Source organism: Miscanthus floridulus, chromosome 7, assembly GCF_019320115.1.
Source record: "Miscanthus floridulus cultivar M001 chromosome 7, ASM1932011v1, whole genome shotgun sequence".
Lineage (NCBI taxonomy): Eukaryota > Viridiplantae > Streptophyta > Magnoliopsida > Poales > Poaceae > Miscanthus > Miscanthus floridulus.
Genome location: NC_089586.1, coordinates 128,498,708 through 128,517,327, shown reverse-complemented (window position 1 = coordinate 128,517,327; position 18,620 = coordinate 128,498,708). Strand labels below are relative to the sequence as shown.

The 18,620-nt window shown below is 44.1% G+C and overlaps 2 protein-coding genes across 4 annotated transcripts; one reads left to right on the top strand and one right to left on the bottom strand.

The window, feature by feature from the left end:
* Positions 1-9,362: 9,362 nt before the first annotated feature.
* LOC136467921 (putative clathrin assembly protein At5g35200) lies at positions 9,363-15,166 on the top strand. Of its 3 annotated transcripts, XM_066466735.1 has the most exons (17): positions 9,768-10,330; positions 10,436-10,544; positions 10,888-11,013; positions 11,121-11,190; positions 11,266-11,363; positions 11,878-12,019; positions 12,101-12,201; positions 12,453-12,536; positions 12,626-12,676; positions 12,751-12,816; positions 12,908-12,973; positions 13,081-13,161; positions 13,257-13,334; positions 13,498-13,632; positions 13,722-13,797; positions 13,890-14,005; positions 14,084-15,166. In XM_066466735.1, exons 3-17 carry the CDS (start codon positions 10,921-10,923, stop codon positions 14,477-14,479), a joined length of 1,653 nt encoding a protein of 550 aa, XP_066322832.1. In that variant the 5' UTR covers positions 9,768-10,330; positions 10,436-10,544; positions 10,888-10,920; the 3' UTR covers positions 14,480-15,166. The 3 variants fall into 3 exon arrangements, with proteins under 3 accessions (XP_066322830.1, XP_066322832.1, XP_066322831.1); XM_066466733.1 differs by lacking the exons at positions 9,768-10,330; positions 10,436-10,544 and adding an exon at positions 9,363-9,731; XM_066466734.1 differs by having other exon boundaries at positions 9,768-10,544.
* A 116-nt stretch (positions 15,167-15,282) lies between these two features.
* Positions 15,283-17,809, bottom strand: LOC136467923 (vacuolar protein sorting-associated protein 55 homolog). The gene is made up of 5 exons (XM_066466736.1): positions 17,569-17,809; positions 16,304-16,495; positions 16,180-16,219; positions 16,003-16,087; positions 15,283-15,600 (listed from the first exon to the last, which is right to left on the bottom strand). Exons 2-5 carry the CDS (start codon positions 16,397-16,399, stop codon positions 15,405-15,407), a joined length of 417 nt encoding a protein of 138 aa, XP_066322833.1. The 5' UTR covers positions 16,400-16,495; positions 17,569-17,809; the 3' UTR covers positions 15,283-15,404.
* Positions 17,810-18,620: the final 811 nt, after the last annotated feature.

Here is an 18,620-nt window from a genome sequence, read left to right as displayed (position 1 = left end):
CTGAGCACCAAAATTAAAATCTGATCGCATCTTTATATTCCTTTCATTAGCCCATCAAACCAAGACATCACTTATATAAGTTCTGATGATATTTTGTTGTAAAAAATGCTTATGAATCTAACAAAGTGGAATAAGTAAATGTTTTCTCTTGTAGACCGTAGACGACTCTGGAATATAACTTAAGCATATTAACTGCTTTTATAATGTCATTTTTCTATATTGATGTAAGCAATTTGTGCCTTCTAATAAAATTACGCTTATATGTAGGCATATGGATCTCATTTTACTGATAATAAATCAGATTCACAGTTTGAAAAAATAGCAGCACTTGGAGGTTAATGTACTATATTTTTTTTTCACTTGTACAATTGACCCCTGGCTACTTGCGAGTTCTTAAGTGGAAAGATATGAATTCATACTTTTTTAATTGCTTAGGGCGTCCTCAACATGCGTGTCTTAGCTTACGTTATATATAGTTGTTGATGCGGAAGTAAAAGAAAGTAGTAGAAACAAAAAGTAGCTATATATTCAGCCTATTCGTTTCGGCTGAAACGATCGTGGATTATTACTGCTAGTTGATTTGTTGTGAGAGAAAAATATTGTTCTAGCTTATAATCCACGATCGTTTACGACCAAGCGAACAGGCTGATCGCTGACAAAACGAGATAAGCAGCACACCGCGTCATAATTGTTAGGCACACTTGCAGGACCATCACGATTTTTAATTTTGAAATGTTCAATTCAGCCAGGATATTCTAGACAGTTGACTTTGGATCACAAATTCAGTGCTGCAGGTAACGTACGTAGTCGGGCATGCAGTACAACTAGTAGGAGTATCTCCGGCACTCGAATCATGACAATGCCCTTTTTCTTTTACGAACTCAGTGCGCATTTCTTGACTTGCTTTTTTTTGACATGCATGGAAGTATGGAATCAGTTAAGCCATATCTTTAATTTCCTGGTTTATTAGTTTTTTATAAGAAGGAGGAGGAGGGGAATGGAGTAGGGATCGGAGACTGTTGCTCAAGCTCCTGAAGAACACCATGATTATTTTTCGCGATGCAATTGTCCACAGAATGACAGAAACTTCTTTTGGCATCATAGCAGGACTGGACTCTGCACTGATATGACGCCATCAAACTTTGGTAGGACGTAGGAGTAGATTCGACCGGCTGCTTGATCACGCTAGTGCAGTGCGTGCGCTGAATTCAACTGCTGTGGCTTGTTGTAAATGATCATAAATTTTCAGCTAGAATAGTATTTTTCTCTCACACAAACTAGCCAGTAGTACTTCTTCACAAACCAGCAACGATACGAACCAGCCAACCGAACAGGCTGCATGATTAGCAAACACGCTGATCATTAGACTTCGTTGCAAACGCACAATGCTACCCATCGCGAGGAGGAAGAGGGCAAGCTCAGCCGTAGACCTGATCATGGAGCATGCGATGATCTGACCCGTCAATACATCGGATGGGTTTGGTCCATAATTTTCGATCCATAACCGACATAACCTGAACTAAAAAAAAGGGTATGCCTGGCGCCAGGACGCGTCCGGACGCTCCGGCACCCGTGGACGGAAACCGCGCCAGCATGCGTCCGCGCGTCCCCATCCGCGCCCAGTCTCCTCCGCACCCAATCCTGCCACCACGCTACCATCTCAGACGCGCTCCTCTTTGCAAGCCCTCGCCGCGCCCCCTCCCACAACCCCTGCAGCGCCGCGCCCGTTTCATGCTGCACGTGGGGCCCGCGCTGCCCGAGCGACAAGAGGGGAAGGGCGCATGGCGCCTCCGATTCGGAAGGACCCGGCCCGGCGACGTGTGGATGCCCTGCCGGCTCCGGGAGAGACGATGCGGCAGAAGGTGGGGAGGAGAGATGCAACGTCCGATCTACTTTTGAAACAGAAACATCCAAATACGACACTTGCAACGTACGTCTGAAGGCAGTTGAAATACCTGAAACATGCTTATGAAAACACTTGAAAAACACACCTGAAACACACTTGAAAACCATTGCAACCATACGCGATATCTGAATAAACACATGCAACATACGTGTAGAACATATGCAATATCTAGATAAACACAATTGCAACATGCGTCCGGAAAACACAGATAAAACATACCGCTAAAACATTTGAAACACTTGAAACATACACTTGCAACATGCCTCTGAAACAATTGCAACATATGCAACATCCTCCGATCTACTTTTGCAACATCCATATGAAACAAAGGCAACATACATCTGAAACGTATGAAATAATTGAAACATACAATTGCAAGGGGGATAGAGAGGCGTGGGGAGCGCCATGGCTGCCGGATCTATGGGCATTGGGAGCTCCCGGTGGGGGAGGACGCCGGTGTGGGGGGAGGGGCGTCGCCAGGGTAGGGGAGCAGGACGCCGTGGTGGGTGAAGGAGCCGTCGGTGTAGGAAAAGGAGCCACCGGGGTGGGGGAGGAGGAGGACAGGGTAGGTAAGGGCGCTGCCACTGGCCAGGGAGGGTGCCGACGGCACACACGATGGGAACTCATGATGACCATGCAAGCGTTATGCGTTTTGTCAGTGCAAAGACACAATGGAAAGGGCATGGGATTCCTTCATACCTTACGATCTACATGCGGTATTCTCAAAAGACGCTTATAATGAAAGAGTGCATGTCGTGCTTATAGAGCCATAGAGGTTATATGGGTTTGATCAGAGTACTTCTTAGATTTTCTTTTGCGATAATGATATGGTGTAGGCGTCCGTCCGTCCAGACACGCCTCTCTAGGCCTGCTCCCCCCTCATGGCATATCTAAAAAAATGAATGACGCATTTCTCTTCCTCTCAGCCGACCCGCTCCTCTTCATCATGTGCGCCCGTTCTTCTCCATCCCGTGCGTCGCTCGCTCCCTCCATGGCTGGGAGTGACCCGCTCCTCTACGTAGTACATTCAGCCTAGCTCTTCCAGACAGTTGACTTGAATCATCGTGACATCACTCGACCCCTCTGATTTTCTGTTTTGGAATTCAACACACGCATCGCCCGACTATTTTCTCGGTGCCTATTTTTTGGGCGATCATCTGTTGCGAGTTGGTCGTAATGAGATCATCGTCCTTTAGTTAGTTAGTTAATTTCAATTTATGGATGGAGTATATGGTTATTTTGTGATCTCATAGATTAACAATAAGGAGAAGGGAATCTGGAAGAAGGGAACGTAACCGATGAGAGGCGGTTGGTACCGCATCATGCATGATAGTATTTTCCGTCCGTAATATATATACTTATTTTTGCGCACAGAATATAATAATCTTCTTGCCATGAGTTTGACTTTTTTTTTATGACTACCATGAGTTTGACTTTGACGCCACCAAACTTTGGCGAGAAAATTCCGTGTGTGCCATTGAATGATTCCACAATTCCGGGCAAACCACTGGATCTTTGATTTGGACATGAGTGCCATTAAAATTAATTTTACGTTCCATGAGTGCCACTGCCGTCAAGACCGTTAGGTTTCTCCACCGTCAACTAGTGTGCAGTCTCTTAATTTTTTCAAAAATCCCAATTTTACCCCTGCCCTTTCGGTGAACTTGGCGTAGTCAATATCCTGAGTCCCCTGCAGCCACATCATCGCTTCTTCCTGACCGCAGGATCCACGATCCTCTCCATCCGCTCCCTCCTACTACAGCAAAACCCGTACCTATCCCACAGCTCACCGTACAGACTCTGGAAACATCGACTCCCCCCAAAAAAAAGGAAAAAAAAGAGGAAATCCCGTCCACACGGCCTCCGCTCAACCCGTCCGCGCGGCCTCCGCTCCCTCCCCGCGGGCGCCTCCGCCGCCGCCGCGCACGCCCGTGCACTGCCCGCCGGCGCGCGCCCACGGGGGAGCCAGCGCGACCTGCCTCCCGCGTCCCTGCCAAAACCTCGCTTGCCCGTCCACGACCCGGTGCGCCCCACGCCGGCACAGGTGGCCGAGCCGATTTAGCCCGCCGCCGGCGCCCTCCCCATTCCAGTCCCCTGCAGCCTACGCAGGCAGCGGCGGCGGCACAGTCGGCCACGGAGGAGAAGCCATTGCGCCGGCCTTGTCTCGGCTGCCACGGTTCGCAGTGAGTACCCTTTCTTCTCCTCTCCGCCGGTGACTCCGTCGTGACTTCTTGGCATTGTTTGTCCTTCCTGTGGACAGCAAGCATGAAGACCCATTTTCTGTATTTTCTGTGCCCTTGGTGTGCTGTGCGTTGCAGGTGTGCCTAGCCCTTCATGTGCTGTGCATTTTAGGTGCTCGATAAAATGCCGCTTACAAAGAGAAAAAAAAACCAGCCACACAGGAACCAGTAGCTTTGTCAGGTGGTCTACCGGGTTATGCCACCTTTGCCACTCTACATACATCTATTGGACACGGCATGCTCTGTTGCCCGCGCTTGGCGTGGGGTTACCTGCTAGTTAATTTGATGAATTTGGGTTTTACTGTACACTGTAGGATAGTGAATTTATGCGGGCAAACATCTTGCTTCTAAATTACCAACTTATATATACCAATATACCACAATAATAAAAAAAAACAATACAGTAGCCCGGACCTATTGGATACGAGCTATGCTTCTAAACATTTATGCCTTCCAGAGTATCCCGGACCGTGGTGGGCGGCATGGCGCCACCGGAACCAGAGCCATGTCGCCCAGAGTGGCTTCCTGATGGGTAAGTAATTGTGTTCTATCTCGGTTTCTTGTTGTGTTGAACCCTAGATAGCTTCCGATTTGATACCACGTTCATCTGTAGGATGGATCCAAAAACAAGTTTCTTCCTTGATATGAAATTGTTTGGTAACAATACTAGAGTGGAGGGTGGCTGGTATAGTACCAGCAAGGTTGTAGACAGTGACTATACTAATTTCGAGGACTTCGTTGATGATATCTTGCATTCATACCCTAAAGGCTACGATGATGTTGTCAAACTGTTCTACCTTGCCGATGAATCCCATGTAGAAATCAGAACAGACGAGGAACTGCTTGCAATGTTTGCTAAGCATGAGAGCTCTAAAGTCATCCGCATGTCCATTGGCTACTTTGATACTAGGAAGCCACATGTTCCTCCTCCTGATTGGAACATATCCAATGTTGTTATTTCTAATGTTGTGCCTTGTACACCTTCTTTGCCACAAAACCCTCCTCTCAAAGCTATCACACAAGGCACCCAACCTACAAAATCTGATTCCCATGGTACCCAACCTACAGAAACAACTAATGACACATTGGACACATATCTTGTGAATCCTTTCCCACAAAATGAGCATGCTGGAGATGATGATGATGATGATGATGAGGGTGATCATGAAACTGCATGTCCTACACAGCCAACGCCCAAAGGAGACTATGTGCCCAGCTCTGATTCTGAATCAGGCTATGGAACTGATGATGCCTCATCTGATGAGGAGCAGCAGGACCCACCCCAGCCTATAGAACCAGAAATTGTTTATGATGTTAATGACCCACCAATGGTAGTAGGCAGCATTTATCCCAACATGAATGTGTTTAAGTTGGCTATTGCTCAGCATTCAATCAAGCATGAGTTTGAATATAACACTGAGAAGAGTGATCCAGGGAGGTTTAGGGCACATTGCTCATCCAAATCAGAAGGGTGTCCGTGGAGGATCCATGCATCAACAATGCAAGACAAGGTTACAGTTAAGGTAAACGCGAGTCCTTTCCAATTTTTTTACATATTTATGATGCTAACGACATTGCTGGTTTTGTTTGACAGGTGAAGAAAAACCCCGATGATCATAATTGTGAGAGTAAAAGGAGGAAAGGAAACGTGCCGCAAGCCACTCAGTTTTGGGTTTGTGAGAAGGTTAAGGATTGGTTAGTGGAAGATGCTAGCATTGGACCTAAGGAACTACAGAGAAGGATCAAAGATACACATAAAGTTGTTGTGTCATATAAAAGGGTTTTTTATGGTAAAGAGCTGGCGCTGAAACAATTGTTTGGTGATTGGGACACTAGCTTCAACAACCTATACAGATTCAAAGCAGCAGTTGAAGAGGCATGTCCTGGCAGTTTAGTCGTCATAGATCACTACACCATCGAGGAGAAGATCAGGTTTAGAAGGCTGTTTTTTGCACTAAAACCATGTGTCAATGGTTTTCTTAGAGGATGTAGGCCCTATTTGGCTGCTGATAGCACATTTTTGACTGGTAAGTTCAAGGGTCAGCTAGCAGTAGCTTGTGCAGTAGATGGGCACAACTGGATGTATCCAGTTGGACTTGGAGTGTTTGACTCAGAGACCACTGAGAATTGGAGTTGGTTTTTTCAGCAACTCAAGAATGCTATAGGCACACCACCAGGATTGTCGATATGTACTGATGCAGGTCAAGCAATCATGGCAGGTGTAGCTGCTGTTTTTCCAAATGTAGAGCATAGGGAGTGCATGGTGCATTTGGTTAGTAACTTTAAAAAGAGGTATCATGGAAAGGTATTTGATAAGAACTTGTGGCCTGCTGCATATTCTTGGAATTCATACTTTTTTAACAAGCATTGGCATGAAATGGCTGAAGCTAAACCTGCTGCAGTGAAGTATCTAAGGCAAAATCACACCAAATTGTGGACCAGAAGCCAGTTTTCAACTCTGTCTAAGGTAGATTATGTCACTAACAATCTAGCTGAGAGCTTCAACAACTGGATCAAGAGTGAAAAAGATCGGAACTTAGATGATCTTATGGACGTGATCAGACAAAAGCTCATGGTCAAGTGGAATAAAAGGAGGAAAATTGCACGAAAGATGGAAGGCAAGATATTACCCCATATTGTGAAAAACCTAAAGGAGAGGAGCAGAAATTTGGATATGGATGTGCTTGAAGGTTCAGATGAAATTGGAGAGGTGATAAGGAGGGGCGGCTCAGGTTTCAGGTATGCTAATTACCTTGCTGGTTTTATTTTAATTAATCTAAATCCTTGCTGGTCACATGTTTATGATGCTAATTACCTTGATTGTCTTATTTTAATTAAACTGAATCCTTGCCGGTTACATGCTTATGATACAGGTATGCTATTAACCTTAAGGAGAGAACTTGTACGTGCAGAGAGTGGCAAGTTTCAGGAAAGCCTTGCAATCATGCAATTGCTATGATCACTTCTATTAGAGGTCAGAATCTTGAGGATCACGTGGACTCCTACTTCTCAGTTGACATGTTCAAATCAGCATATGAGGAGGCAATTCCAGCTTTGCCAGATAAGTCTCAGTGGCCTGAGTCTCAGCATGGTTTCTTCATGCATCCACCACTGCTCAAATCAACTTCTGGAAGGAGAAAGACACAGAGGCATAAAAGTAGTGCTGAAGGTGGGCAAGGTAGAAAAGGGAGGCACCAGTGTCCAATTTGCAAGCAACATGGACACCACTGGTGGACCTGCAAAGATGGTGATCCAGAAGACAAAGCTGCCATGCTTGCAGCCAGGTATTATCAAACTTCATAACTCTTGCAACCTTATTTATATTTCTTGTAAATCTTTATTTTTCGATTCTTGTAATGAAAAATGAATAATGTTGTAGAGGCCCTCCAAAATCTAAGAAGAGAAAAACAAATGAACCTACAACAGAATTGAGCATTGATGCACCCTCTCTACAATCTGCACCAACAATGACATTCCCTCCTGAGATACCAAATGAGTTGGCTGCACTTGTTACCAAGAAAAAGAGGACACCATCATCATCAAGCTCAATCAAGTAAGTAACCTAACTGTAATTCGTTTTCAGCTACATTGAACCAACACTAAGACATAGAATGTTGCTCGCTGAGCATTACTTAACACCTAACTTCCATACTATTGCCCTCATTACAGGATGTCAGGGTCTGGTTCCAACCAACTTGAACCAATGGCCGCAATCATGCTTCCAACTACAGAGAAGGCGACTAAAGGAAAGAGGGCCAAGTCCAAGCTTGTGCAGGATAAGAAGGCGGCGCCTACTCCTCAAGATAGCCCAGCGATGTGCACTAGAAGCAAAATAGATCATTCCACTCCTGGAAGCCCGGCATTGTGCACTAGAAGCAAAAGGAAGCTAGATGTCTAATTGCTGTGTGTTCTCTTTTGCATGAGATTGTGGAATGTCTCATCTTCTTTTGGATATTATATATGTGAGACTGCCATGTTGGCTGTGTAAGACTTGATAAGTGAACCTATGCTATTGCACGTAGCACTTATGTAAGAGTTTGACATTTAGACTTGGAATGTCAACCTATGTTATTCTCATGTTATATCAGTGTTTGTTAGACTTGTTATATCTCTCTGTACAATTTTCTTGTGTCACTTTATGTGCATTTAGATGATATGCTGCAGAAATTTATATAAATATTAATCCTTTCCATTTTTTATGTACATGTTTATGATGCTAATTACTCTATGTCCATGTATTTATGTCAGCCAAAATACGACATAACTCATGTAGTGGCACACATAGAATGTGAATTTTGCTGCACATCTATGAAGGAGGGGCATAAGTGTCTTTTTAACCTGGAGATAACTGTTGTTTGCTGCACTACAGACGGCAGTGGCACTCATGGAACGAAAAAACAATTTCAATGGCACTCATGTCCAGATCAAAGATTCAGTGGTTTGCCCAGAATTATGGAATCATTCAATGGCACACACGGAATTTTCTCAACTTTGGCATGCAGGTTTGGATGGGACCCTGCAGCTGCAACTGGCTGCGTGCTTCATCACGCGGCTGCGTTGCGTTGCGTACTTGCGTTGAATGGACCGGCTGGGAGCACCTCCAAGTTCCAACGTATAATAACAAACGTATCCGTATGTGTAATCTCAAAAAAAAAAAAATCAGTCAGTTTAGCTTTATTCTAACTTATCCCGTTTATAAATATATATTTTAATTTTTTTAATTATCTATTTAACGTATGTCTTTCTCTTGATAATATATTTAGCTACAATTGTAGATTTTAGTATTTTTTTTAGAAAAAAACTTAGTTAAAATCTAGATATAGATAGCCATCGGATAGAAACAAATTAACCTTAAAAAAAATAAACTTATATTTGCATAATCACGGAAACTACTACTAATGATCAATAATAAACAATATAATATGTATACTTGCAAATAAATGCCCTAATATAAAATGGTCTACAGAAAAAGGGAGCGTGCCAGTATGGCAATATGCCCTATGCTTGCAGCTGCAAATAAAAGAGCGTGGAATCGCGTCAACTTTATTAATCAGCCATAATAAAGCTAGGGTAACCGACCAAACTAGCCACCTGAAACGTCTTTTTGATTGTTGTATGTATGTATTTTTTTCATAATAAATCAGGAACATGGCACAAGAAGCCTCCTACGCCGCCGGGCTAATAAAAAAAGCCAAAATGAAGGAGAGTCCGTTGGTCACAGAGGCGGGGGACGGGAACACCTGTGCTAATGTCACGCACCACGCGGCAGAGGCCAGAGGCAGAGAAAAAAGACCCCGTCTCCAGTCCAGCTCCAGCTGCCTGCGTCGCCTTCCCTCCGGCAGCCCCGTCCCCGTTCCGTTTCACACGCCGCCAGCCTCCTCCTTCCTTTCATTCGTCCCCCCTTCCGTCCCGTCCAGACTCCCTCCACGACAGTAGGGACTAGGGAGAGAGAAGAGAACGCCGCCACTGCATCCTGCCGGTGGACGTCTGCCCTGCTTCCGGCTACCGGATTCCCCTGCACTGCAGTTACGTTACGCCGGCGATCTCCTTGGGTCAAGTCAAGTCGGGGCCTTTCTCTTTGCCAGGTTCGTTCGCTCGCTCGCTCGTTCGTTCATCTCCTCTTGGCGGCTTCTCCATGGCGGCTCGGTTTCATTTCATCCGATCCTTTCAGAAGGGGAAGGAGGGATTTCACAGCGATTGCCCGCTGAAAGATTCGATTTTTCCTCTTCTTTCGCTTTCAGTTGGTCGTGCGCGTTGCTATCTTTCCCGATTCCTCTGGTGTTCTCTTCTGTTCTTCATGGCTTTTCTTTTCTCTCCGGCGATGGTGGCAACCGAATAATCTGGCCCATTCTCGTTCTAGGCCCAAGTTGGGCATATTCTTCCCTCCGTTTCCCACCGGCCAACTTGCGCTTCGTTGCTGGAGGTTGGGGCTGGCAGATGTGACCATTCAGTTTTCCCCCGTATCTGACAAGTCGCATTCTTTGCGTGCTACTGGTATTTTTGCGGGTTTACGCGTTTGGTCAAAGTCTGTTCATCCAAAAAACCACCAGTGCTCACCTGAAGCAAGTTACACAGCTCCAACGCCGTTTGTTTCCTCGGTTGGTAATCCACCAACTGATTAGGATTCGAACGGTGTTCCCTGCCGTGTTTTTAGGATTTTTTTGTTGGAGACCGTTTCATAAGTGTACGTTGGTGCCGATATTTCGGTGTCTCCTTTTCTCTCTCTCTCTCGTGTTCAAAAAACTTTATTCAGATCAGAGGTCAATCGCAGCCCGTTCCTTCTCGCCAGATTTCCATTTTCCAACGCTGCTTCGCCGTGATATTCAAGGAGTGGCATCGGACGTCCTATCTTCTCTTGTCTAGATCGATCGTCTCGGAAAGCTCTGGTTTTTGGTGAGGTTAGCTTTGGTTTTGCCAGCCGAATTGGCGCTTTCCCTAATTCGGACTCGTTGAAATTTCTGCTTTTCCTTTTCCTCTCGGTGTTAGATGTAATCATTTTTGTTTTCTGCTTTTCTAAAGCAACGCAAGCAATTTCCGTTCATTGATCATCTTTTTTTTTATAACTTCGAAATGAAAAATGCAAGATTGTGATGAGTGATGACGCCACCAAACAGAGGTCTTACCTCGTATATAATAATATATTAAGATTGGCACTGATTCGTTTTGGATTGTGGCGTTTCTTTTTTGGTGAGGTGGATTCGTATGTATTCACTCGTGGTTCTTGTTTTGCATCTGAATCAGCCCAGCTGCCAGCAGCCTAGCAGGTCAGGGAGAATGGCGGGAGGTGGCACGGGCATCAGGAAATACATGGGTTCTCTCAAGGACACCACAACAGTTAGCATAGCAAAAGTAAACAGTGATTATAAGGTGATGATCGCCACCCCAAACTTCAAAGCTCGTTTCCAGGACCTCTCGTTGTTGCATTTAGTCATGTGTTGAACTGTTCTTTCCTTGCTACTCTGTCCTTGTGACAGGAGTTGGACATTGCTATTGTGAAGGCCACAAACCATGTCGAGAATCCAACAAAGGAGAAATACATAAGAGGTGAGATGGTCATTCGTAGTCTTCTGTCTTAGTGAATTCTCACCATGCCTCTGCTCACACATTCCTGGTCTGCAGAAATCTTTTACCATCTTTCACCTGGAAGGCCTCGGGCGGATGTAGCCTACTGCATCCGCGCCCTTGGTAGACGTCTTTCAAAGACACGCAACTGGGCGGTAGGTCTACTTTTCCTGAATAATCCTGTTGATTGTTAGGCCCCACTTCAAATCCAGTAGATGTAATTTACCTATACAAGTAACAAGATAATCTAATGGAACATAGTTCTTCATTGTTATTTCCATTTGGACTGCAATATTTAACTTCCTTTTGTTTAAAGAATATCTCATTTTGTGCCTTTTAACTGCCATGCATTGCCGTTGTGCAAGCTAGTTCTCCATTACGCCTTGGTTTCTTTCCTGTCGAGATCTGTCCCAGATCACGAAATTGTTCCTTTTAACTATGGATTTATTTTGTAGTAGTAGTTCTTGAAAAATATGAGGGTTTCTTTTTTCTCCATCCACACTGCTTAACCTTCATTTGAGGAAAAAACTGTTAGCCTTTGATTACCATGGGAATGTTTTTTTTTTATAACTTGGCTTTCCTGATGCTAAGATTTTTCAGGGTAATGCACAAAAGTAGGAGCGACATGGTATTGGTACTAAACGTTTGCATTTGCATTTTATCTGACAGGTTGCTCTGAAGACATTAATTGTAATACACCGTGCTCTTCGGGAAGTTGATACTGCCTTCCGTGAAGAGCTTATCAGTTATGGAAGATCTAGCTCCCATATGCTCTATCTGTCCTACTTTAAGGACGATTCCAGTGCAGAAGGTACTTTGCTAACTTCAGCCAGATGCTGCAACTAGTATTCAAACTAGTAAGGACTTATTGTGATTATTTGTTGTTATGCAGCCTGGGATTACTCTGCTTGGGTGCGCAATTATGCTTTATATTTGGAGGAGAAACTTGAATCTTTCCGTGTACTGAACTATGATGTTGAAAAGGATCAATTGGTAGGCAATCTAATTCAATTTGCTTTAGTTTATAACATTTGCTATCCAAACTTAGTCATGGTTTAGGTTGTATTATATATGCTTGATTTATCATTTTTTTTCTATCAGTAGATCAAGGCTTTAGATTGCCTAAGCTTTTTTATGTTGCATTCTTGAGTGCTGCCCTAGTGCAGTACTGAATAAAACGATTACAGCATAGAATTGCAAGGGGCTTCTTGTAATTTTATTTATGAAAACTCTTGTTTCCATAGAAAATTCAGGATCTTGATACAAGTGGATTGCTCGATCAGTTGCCAGCTTTACAGCAGCTTCTTTTTCGACTACTTGGTTGCCAGGTGATTTAATCAAATACATCAGTTGTGTTTCAGAGTTGTCCTTGACATTTAACAGGTACCTTGCTGATCTATTCTTTTCTTTTTTTCAGCCACAAGGGGCATCATCTTATAACATCACAATTCAGCATGCACTTTCAATGGTGAGGATTTCAGATCATTTGTTAGTAGCACTAGTGACCTTAGCATTCCTTGTTTTATGTGTTATTAATGGCAGGTTGCTCTAGAGAGTGTTCGGATCCAAACAGCCATCAATGACGGGATACCCAATCTTGTTGACAAGGTGTGTAATACCAGCTTGCTGTTCAAAATCAGGAAAAATGTTCATTTGTGTTTATTTTCTTGAGGTAACTTACATATTCTGCAAACTGTAGTTCTTTGAGATGCGGAGAGATGACGCAATAAGGGCACTTGACATGTATAAAAGAGCAATTGAGCAGGTAAATCATGATTTATTTTCTTCTGTTGGTTAATTCATTAACCTTTTCATTAGAACATCAGAAATGACACATTTAATGGCTAAAAATTCTTATTTACTTTTGTACAGGCAGAACAACTTTCAGAATTTTATGAAGTGTGTAAAAGTATACATATTGGGCGGGGTGAGAGATTCCTAAAAATCGAACAGGTTTGGCTTGCAATCCTATGATCATCAGTGTGTACTGTATTTTCATTTTCTGTTTGAGTAGTTTACTGATAACCTATTGGTACCAATACATACAGCCGCCTGCATCATTCTTGGCAACTATGGAGGAATATGTGAGCAATGCTCCGCTTGCTTCAACAGTTCAGAGAAATCAGGTTTGTAAGCACTATAAGTTTTGTGATATTTTGTTTCAGTGCAATGTCTTCCTGGAATCTTAGTTTTCTGTTGCTTCCATAAAAACTTCTTCTGTTAACTCTATTGAAGTTATTTTAAGGCAGGATTTTTATGGCCTCTTTATTTCCATTTCTATGTTTTTAGGCTGTTCTGGCCATAGAGTACAACAAAAAATCAGAAGTTGAAGAACCATCAACGTTGCCTCCTCCCCCACCTCCAGTTCAAGAACCTGAGCCAGTTCAACAAGTCCCACCTGCAGCTGAACCAACAGATTTACTGGTAATTTTCAATGATACTGCACTAACAAGGCGCCGATCCTTATCATGTTCCCGGTGCTGCGTCCTAATACTTTCGTTTTTTGTTGGCAGGGAATCAATGAATCAACCCCTGACACATCTGAAATAGATCAAAAGAATGCAGCGGCCTTGGCCATTGTTCCACAGGGTATATAATTATATATCCTACACTTGGCTTCTTATTCAAAGTTTTGAAGAAACGTCTTGAAATGTATTCATGGACTTTTTTTTTTGTGGCAGATAATGCGCCCAAAGCACCTGCTCCTACCAGTACTGAAAGTGTCGCCACTAGCTGGGAGCTGGCCCTAGTCACTGCACCCAGTTCAAATGGGAATGCTGTTACATCAAGCAAATTGGTATATAAGTTGATATAATTCATATATTTTATACTTAATTTGGTCTTTCTGCAATCATACTAACTCAACTTGCTACAGGCCGGTGGATTGGACCTGCTTACACTTGACAGTCTATACAATGAGGCACACCTAAGAGCACAGCAGAATGCAAGCTACAACCCTTGGGAGACCAATCCAGCATCAGGTCCAGTGATGCAGCAGCCGATGTACAACCCGTTCTATGCCTCCAATCCCATAGCCGCAGCCCGCAGCGTTCAGATGGCTGCCATGGAGCAGCAGCAACATGCCTTCATGCTCCAGCAGCAACAGCAACAACAGAAGCAGCAGCAGATGATGATGATGATGGCACAGCAGCAGCAACAAGCTTCTTCCAATCCTTTCGCCAACCCATATATGCACGCCGGCGCCCAAGCTTACGGTGCAGGGGTGCAGCTCCATGCGGGCAATGCATACACTGGAACTGGGATGATGTAGCGCTGCACGGAATCTGGTTTTGACAGACAGCTTCCATTCTTTTATTGTTTTTTTTTTTTTTTGCATTTCTTTTCCATTGTAAGAATTGTATTAGGAATAGAACTAGAACACACCTGATACAACGTCAAGATGAGCACAGCCGTTCAGTTTTTCTTTTTCTGGCTGGTCACGAGTCATGACCAAGAAGGGCTGATGCTTTGATGGCTGTGAACTGAAGGAATCCTTGCAAATTTAGCACGACACAATTTTTGTGCCTTTTTGTGACATGTATTGGGAAAGCCTGAGAGCATCTCCAATAGATTACATATCCCTTACCTCCTAAAATTCTATATATAGGTGATCTCTTATCAGTAGCAGTGTAGCCTGGAGGGAGTGGATTTTTAATAATTACTTAAAAAACTTTTAGGCATTGGTGATGAGTAGTTTGTTGGAGTATAATTGCATTTTTTAGTATTAGAAACTAGATAAGTAATTTGTTGGAGATGCTCTTGTGAAACATATCAGGATCTGTCCTCGAGAACGTTTGGTGTGGTGTGCACTTTGCACGATCAGATTGGTACTTGCGCAATTGTGTGAACTGGTCCATTGCTAGTGCAGAGAAACAGACCGTGCATGTCACGCACCCGGCGCCGTCCCGTACGGGCACGGCCAATGCTCAGGGAACCGTGCGAGCACCGGCACCGACCATTTGCGTGCCGGAGAGGCAACGGCGATTTGGCATCTATTTGGACTGACATAGAAATGGGGCACCACGTAAACAAAATTCTGAATGTCAGGCAAAGCATCACAAAGACGAACAAAAATTGCAGACCAAACATGTATTGGTATGTGGTATCACTAAATCAGGTCCGAGGTTGCTGTACAGCCGAGTTCACAAACTACCTTGCAAAGGTATCACGCTAGAAAGAGAACGAGCAGGTTTGGATCAGAACACACCGCTGTACTCGTCTTCACTATTCATCTGGAGGAACCACAAGATTGCCACGCCAAAGACCACAAAGGATGATAGCTCCATCGTCAGGGCTCCCCATCCAATGATGCCAGCATGCTTCAGGATGGACGGAATGGCAATGCTCCCCACTATTGATGCGCCCGTCAAGAACTTTGTGAAGTTTACCCAACTGCAGTGGCAGTAAAGGTTCACCAATTAACTTTGCAATGTATGAAAACATAGTTAGAAAGATATGAAAGAGAACCTAGGGCATGTAATCCGAAATTAGCAGGCAGGAACAACAACTGACAAGAAAGTAGCAATGTGCAAGTCAATGCTCAGGTTCCACGTAACATGAAAACTGTTTCATGGCAATGAATTCTATTCATTTTGTGCCCCAGAAAAGTTGTTTAGGAAAACAATCCAACCATGATGGATCAGGAGTTCAGGACCTTTGTTTTAGAATGTCTACTAAAATGAATGCCAACAAGGCAATGCATATCTTTGGGGCAACAAATAGTGCTAAAAAGCAGGTGGCAAGGGTGATTAAGGGGGAAAAAAGCAGCAGCATGGACTAGAGAGGATCACTTACCTGTCTCCCTCCTTAGACATGATCGAGGAAGTATCAGAACCCAGGAAAAATATGAGGGGCATTGGTAGGATAAGATACATCAGAACTGCACAAAATGTCAAGGGTTACTTACAATGTCCTACAAACAATTATCAGGATATAAGCTTAGTTTGCCAGCGTTACACAAAATTTTCTAACCTGTTAGCATTGGCCACCAGTTGTTATAGAGAGCACAAGCCTGAAGGAGCAAACATTATATAGGTTTAGGTGACAGTGGAAAAGATAATGAACCGGCATAGAGGTATTAAAGTCAGATGCTTACCAAGATTTGCAAGACAATTCCACTAGAGACCAATATGGCAAGAAGGGCAAGCCTTCCACTGTGCAAACATGTTCTCATACTTCGTGATAGTGCCATTGTTCCCTTCTGTTTGTTACTTCAGCTACAGTTTCTCCTAGTGCGAATGGCTCACAAAGTTGTTGCTTATCCTCAAACAAACTTCAGCTACGATTCCTGGGAAGGGCAAAGAACATATGAGCAATAAGTTTCAGGGAAGCAACTAAAAAAACAGGGTGATAAATGATCCACCAACAGGGAGAATAACCTTGGATTAAAATGTCAATGTAGAGATGCAGAAATAGTAAACAAAGTCCCCAATAAATTAATGTGGAGAGTGGAAAGAAGTAAAAAAAAGGTGTGTGTGTGTGTTGGGGGGGGGGGGGGGGGGGGGTTATCAACTAGGAGCAAATTACAGTGACTCAGTCACAACTACTCTGTATATGATTGTCATATGTAGCATAGAATCATGGAGAGTGATTTAGACAAAACCCCTCAGTGCCCCTGGGACCCTATCTTTTTTAACTGATATTTCCTAGTAAATACTCAAGAACCAGCTGCATCAGATTTTACACTCAGGGCACACCAATGTCCAGCGAAAGGCAAAAAGAGCAACTGCACTAAGATGAAGGAAAACGCGACCAGGTTTCTGAGTTTCTGTCAGTTCCACTTCTATCAACATTTGCCAATTACTTGTGACTTGCAAAATGGCTGAAAACTGGCCTACACTTCCGAGCATGTATGCGCTCCTCGGCCCTAGCATGGACTTTTTCCCCGTCTGAGTGCTATGAAGGAACTTCTAATCCTTTTTGGAGATGAATCTGAGTAGCTATGAAGAACCTCTAATCTTTTTTTTGGATATGATGAATTTGCCTCTGAAGTCTGAATAAGAACACAGGACCCAACCAGAACCGTGGATTGATGCATAAACTGAATTAGCTCGACATGCAGCAACGAAATCTGCTACTACTAAATTGTGACGAGAGATTGGGATCAGCGGCAGTGCGGCCTGCGTATAAGCCAATCCGAGCCGAATTCCCGTGCGATCCCATCCGAAGCAAAGTGATTCCCTCCCTCAGGGCACAGGTCCGGTTCTGTCCAGCCCAGAGATCCAATCGCAGGTCAATCCCAAGGTACAATCTAATCGCGCATTCTAATTTTTGAAAAAAAAAAACACTAGGTAGCAGCTCGCACCGATCGAACCACCAAATCACGCGGGAGAGAGGGAGGGAGAGAGGAGAGTTGCGTACTCAGGCTGTGCGCGGCAGGAGGATCGCAAGAGAGGAGACGGCCGCCGCCACCGCGCGGGAAAGCCGGGATGACGCGGCCACCGCGCGGAAGAGGAGAAAGCCCCGCCACACCACGCCCGGGGGCCGGGGCAGGCTGCTGCGGTGGCCGAGGCACCAGAGACTTCGTTGAGGGGACGCCGGGATGAGAGGAGAGCAGTTGGAGAAGGGTTCGTGATGTGGATGTGGACGGCCCACCAAGTGGCGTGGCAGCGAGGGGCAAACCTTATGATGGGTGTTTTCCCCCCCCAGAAAAACCCTTATGATGGGTGTTTAATCACTAGTTTAAGGACGTGTCTTGCACAGCATATAATAAGAATTCTACAATGATCAAATCAAGCTGAAATAGAGGATAAACTGCGTTTTTTTTCTGGAACATTTTCTCTCTCCCTCCGTTTCTATACCTAATAATAAAAAGATAAAATTTCTGTCGTACTTTTTTTTTCTGCATCTTCCTTCATATATTCCTATTTTAGTGTACGTTCAATCCATATTCTAGTCCGCTCCCCAATTTCTGCCATACTTTTTTTTTCTGTCTGTCCCTTCTGTTTTCCTTTCCGAGTCCACGTTCAACCCATGTTTCAATTCACATCAGCTCCCTATTCCGTCTGTATTTTTTTCCCGGCACATCCGAGTCCCAACGACAAAAACACCCACAACTGTAAAAAGACGCCAAAAATACAAGCCACATGAGGTTTACATGATATCTATACCTAATATTAAAGAGACAAAATTTCTTTCCACTCATTTTTTTAGTCCGTCTCCCTTTAACTAACTCTGTGAATGTAGAAATTGTCTTTGCTCATCTCTCTATGTCTATCCTATTTTATATAAACAGTTAGAAGTTAGAAATCATAATCCAAATTGATCTAAGATTCCTAACCCAGTTCCAAATAGGAAGAGGAAGGAGATAATGGCGCTGACAGAGCGGGCCCACCTGTCGGCGACGGAAGGCGCGGGAGAGAGGGGTGGGGACGTGGCCTGCGCGGCGCGAGCCTTCGGCTGGCTTGCCAGGC

Bases quoted from the DNA above. Each gene is read 5' to 3' on its own strand.
- LOC136467921 (XM_066466733.1), top strand. From the start codon at position 10,921: ATGGCGGGAGGTGGCACGGGCATCAGGAAATACATGGGTTCTCTCAAG. The intron at 11,191-11,265 runs GTGAGATGGTCA...CCTGGTCTGCAG, and splicing joins AAAGGAGAAATACATAAGAG to AAATCTTTTACCATCTTTCA. The intron at 11,364-11,877 runs GTAGGTCTACTT...TTTATCTGACAG, and splicing joins CAAAGACACGCAACTGGGCG to GTTGCTCTGAAGACATTAAT.
- LOC136467923 (XM_066466736.1), bottom strand. From the start codon at position 16,399: ATGGCACTATCACGAAGTATGAGAACATGTTTGCACAGTGGAAGGCTT. The intron at 16,220-16,303 runs GTAAGCATCTGA...TTGCTCCTTCAG, and splicing joins GAATTGTCTTGCAAATCTTG to GCTTGTGCTCTCTATAACAA. The intron at 16,088-16,179 runs GTTAGAAAATTT...CATTTTGTGCAG, and splicing joins CTGGTGGCCAATGCTAACAG to TTCTGATGTATCTTATCCTA.